This window comes from Quercus lobata, chromosome 7, assembly GCF_001633185.2.
Source record: "Quercus lobata isolate SW786 chromosome 7, ValleyOak3.0 Primary Assembly, whole genome shotgun sequence".
In the NCBI taxonomy this organism is placed as follows: domain Eukaryota; kingdom Viridiplantae; phylum Streptophyta; class Magnoliopsida; order Fagales; family Fagaceae; genus Quercus; species Quercus lobata.
In genome coordinates, this window is record NC_044910.1 from 42,345,434 (window position 1) to 42,349,338 (window position 3,905).

General features: G+C 35.8%; 1 protein-coding gene and 1 non-coding gene across 2 annotated transcripts; both read left to right on the forward strand.

Annotated features, from left to right (window-relative positions):
- Window positions 1-219: 219 nt before the first annotated feature.
- On the forward strand, window positions 220-291 carry TRNAH-GUG. The gene has a single exon. It is a non-coding gene; the product is annotated as a tRNA-His (tRNA).
- A 1,774-nt stretch (window positions 292-2,065) lies between these two features.
- Window positions 2,066-3,240, forward strand: LOC115953835 (aquaporin TIP1-1). The gene is made up of 2 exons (XM_031071643.1): window positions 2,066-2,536; window positions 2,643-3,240. The coding sequence occupies exons 1-2, from the start codon at window positions 2,153-2,155 to the stop codon at window positions 3,012-3,014; spliced, it is 756 nt and encodes a 251-aa protein (XP_030927503.1). The 5' UTR covers window positions 2,066-2,152; the 3' UTR covers window positions 3,015-3,240.
- The last annotated feature ends 665 nt before the right edge of the window (window positions 3,241-3,905 follow it).

Below are 3,905 nucleotides of genomic sequence, written 5' to 3' on the forward strand. Positions count from 1 at the left end.
GCACAAGCTTCTAGAATGGTTTCACTAGAAAATTATTGACAATATAGCACTTGTCCCAGTACTACTCCTTCCATACTTTTCACTTTTTCGGTATTTCTTTTAATGAGTGGTTCAAATCCAATCTCATTTCATTCTCAAAAAATAAAATAAAATAAAAGAGAGGGGTTCTAAAGTTGATTATGATTACTTAAATAATATTATTAAATGAATCACCACCTAGTGGCTGTAGTTTAGTGGTAAGAATTCCACGTTGTGGCCGTGGAGACCTGGGCTCGAATCCCAGCAGCCACACAATTTCCTTTTGTTCTTAAGTTCTTTCCATTTCATTTTATTTTACTTGGCCGAATTTATAATTCAAAATCGGATCTTGTTAAAATCTTCTCGTCGCTTTCGTTTGCTTATCTTTTGAATTTTGACAACTTGTCAAGGATTGCCAATTCTCACCCAAAAATATTTCAAACGTTACGATATATACTTAGATAGCATTTGGTATGAGAAATTCATATTATCCTTGAAATCTAGATTTCCCCTCTTTAGAGGAAATTTTTATATGGTTTAGAAATAATTTAAAAATATTTCAACCATTATCAAATTACAGTGTATATAAAACTAGGGGTGGGGATTAATCTCAAAACTTAGGGACAACCTGGTAAAAGAAAAATCTCAAATTTCACTTAAAATGCCTACAAAATAGGATACTCTCTTGCAAATCCATGCCTTCAAAACAAACTTATCCAAAAAATTTTATTAAAAAAAATTCTCAGTTCACTTTGAAAAACAGTTTAATTTTTCCTTTTTGCAGACTTTGAAAATCTCAGTTCGTCACACACTCTTTTTCTCCCTTTTAAATTCAAAATCATATAGATTATTTCACTAGTGGTTATCATGAACGAAAAGATCAGTTTTAATAATTCAAGTTGCAATTATTATTTTTCAAAAAAAAAATTGCCATTATTTCTTATTCTAATCCACATCTGTTTATCCAGCCAAGATTCGTTTCAGCCAAAAAAGCCGTGATCAAACTACTAAGACTTAAATGAAATATCTAACTAATAATGTTTAAGGATAATATATATATATATATATATATATTTTGGTTAAATAAGGATAATATTCTTTCAACACAAAAAGAATGTCTTAAGGATAATATTTCTTATTCTTATTCGACTGTTTGCTATTTTTTTAATTTAAAATTGATTAAAATATTTATGTAGCTTAAAAATCAAAAAAAAAAGAAAAAAGAAAAAAAAGAGAGTGAGATTTCCAAAAACTATACATAACTACATAAGTAAAACAAATTATAAGCCAAAGGAAAAAGTTTGTGACGAACGGACACGTATTTAGTTCATTGCACATCACCTGTGGGATTGGATCGGACCGGTGGCGTGCTTCATTTGGTCCACCATGGTGGTGGTTGCGCGGAGAATCCGAGGATACCATGTAATAAATCTGATTCAGCCCATAATGCTCAGAGTCTTAACTTACCAAAAAAAAAAAAAAAAAAAAAAAAAAAATGCAAGCCGACACGAGAGCCAAGGGCCCACTTGAGTTTATTATTAGTATTTTTATAGCCAATAACCATATCACATGTAATATCACCATCAAGCATGACAGAGCTCCGACGCATTCCATCTCCAGCACACTACTACTTATCCATTTAGCCTCATTTGTATTTGCATATTCAAAATTTCAAATAGAAAAAAACACACAAAAAATTATTGATTTACAAAAAGTGATTCGATCTTTCCAGTGATCAAAAAGCAAAGCGGACAAAATTTCCACTATACATCACGTTACGTGTTTCTTATCCAACATGCACACGTGGCAATGATCTAGCCAGCCAAAACCCAATTGCTTTGCTGTAGTTACAAAACAGGACCAGAACTGCCTTGCCTCACCCGAAATTTGATAAATAAATAAATTATTATTTCAGTATTTCACAGGCTGTCCACCGATCACATTCCGTGAAATACTTTTTTTTTTTTTTTTTCATAACCGGAAACCGGCTACAGCCAGTTAATTAGACCTGATCACGTCCGATATAAACTGCACTTTAGCTGAGAAGTAGAGATAGCTAAAAACACAAACACAGAGTGTGTGTGTAAGTAAACAAAAAAAAAAAAAAACACTCACACAGTCTCAAACACACACCATGCCGATCAGAAACATAGCAGTGGGAAGGCCTGCGGAGGCGACTCACCCAGATGCCTTGAAAGCAGCTTTAGCCGAGTTCATTTCCACGCTCATTTTCGTCTTTGCTGGTGAGGGCTCAGGCATGGCTTTTAATAAGCTCACTGACGATGGCTCGACCACCCCAGCTGGCCTCGTCGCCGCTGCACTAGCTCACGCTTTCGCTCTTTTCGTCGCCGTATCAGTCGGAGCCAACATCTCCGGTGGCCACGTCAACCCGGCTGTCACCTTTGGTGCCTTCGTCGGTGGCAATATCACCCTCCTACGTGGCATCCTCTACTGGATTGCCCAGCTTCTCGGATCCACCGTCGCTTGCTTGCTCCTTAAGTTCGCCACCAACGGCATGGTGAGTATATCTTATCATATCGTATCATAATTATGTTACGTCAGTTAGTTACGATTACAGTTAGTTTGCCCAGTTATTTATTTTTGATATTGTGTTAATTAAACAGACCACGAGTGCTTTCTCTCTATCCTCGGGAGTGGGTGTGTGGAACGCTTTCGTTTTGGAGATCGTGATGACTTTCGGGCTGGTGTACACGGTGTACGCCACGGCAATTGATCCAAAGAAGGGTAGTTTGGGAACTATAGCTCCAATAGCGATCGGTTTCATCGTGGGAGCTAATATTCTAGCTGGTGGGGCTTTTGATGGGGCTTCAATGAACCCAGCCGTGTCGTTTGGGCCTGCGTTGGTGAGCTGGTCCTGGGCGAACCACTGGGTTTACTGGGCTGGGCCTCTGATCGGAGGTGGGATCGCTGGTCTTGTGTACGAGTTCTTCTTTATTAACCACAGCCATGAACAGCTGCCCACTACAGACTACTGAGAATTGGAAAAATTGTGAAATGTGATGGATTTGGATTAAATGAACAGTTGCACGGCTTTTTCTTTATGTATTTACTTGTTTTGGAGGGTTGTTCTTTGTGTTTAATCTGTCTCCGTTTATCCTTTTTTTTCACCATCATGATCTTTATTCAACTGTTGTTTTTTCCTTGGATTTAAGTAATCATTGTGAATTTGAAGGCCAGCTTTATGATTGATTCCATTTCTTTTTTTCTTTTGTAATTCTTTTAATGGTTTAGGTTTTATTTTAGTAATTTGCCTAGTTTGTATTTCAATTATTGTACTCGTTTTTAAAAGTGAAATGACTGGGGTCATTGCGTTTGGCTAGTATTGTAGGCACGTTGTGCGGTGGGGTTCAATTAGTTGCGTATTTATGAAATATACATGTAGGTCTCTTTAGTTACCCACCCAAGACCTAACTCACAGTGATCACCTTCTTCAAGACCTTGTAGGCCAATCTATATAAGAATGACTTATCTCATTACCTTAGGGAGTGTATGGTAATGTTGTTTTAATATTGTTGTTTGTATTTTTGAAAAATATGTGGGTAAAAAATGTGTAGAAATATATGTATCATTATTTACATACTATTATTTTAGTTACACTACCAAAAAAACCTCTAAGAGACGGACGGTTGTGATTGAATTCATTAAACAAGAAATTCATTAAACAAGAAAATGGTTCGGGAGTAAAAGTTTGTCAATGCAATTAATTAAGTAAAACACAAATTTCAGCTTGACCAATAATTTTATGTCAATAATAATAGATTCATAAATGAACTTTTATTTCATCTCCAAAGTTGTGATGTGATGTACATAATATTTTTATAACAAATTTTAGTAGACAAGTTGTTATATAACAAATTCTAGTAGAT

What these genes read in the sequence shown, in the direction of transcription:
- LOC115953835 (XM_031071643.1), top strand. Translation starts at nt 2,153, where the DNA reads ATGCCGATCAGAAACATAGCAGTGGGAAGGCCTGCGGAGGCGACTCAC. An exon ending in AGTTCGCCACCAACGGCATG is followed by an intron (nt 2,537 to 2,642) that starts GTGAGTATATCT and finishes TTAATTAAACAG; the next exon opens with ACCACGAGTGCTTTCTCTCT.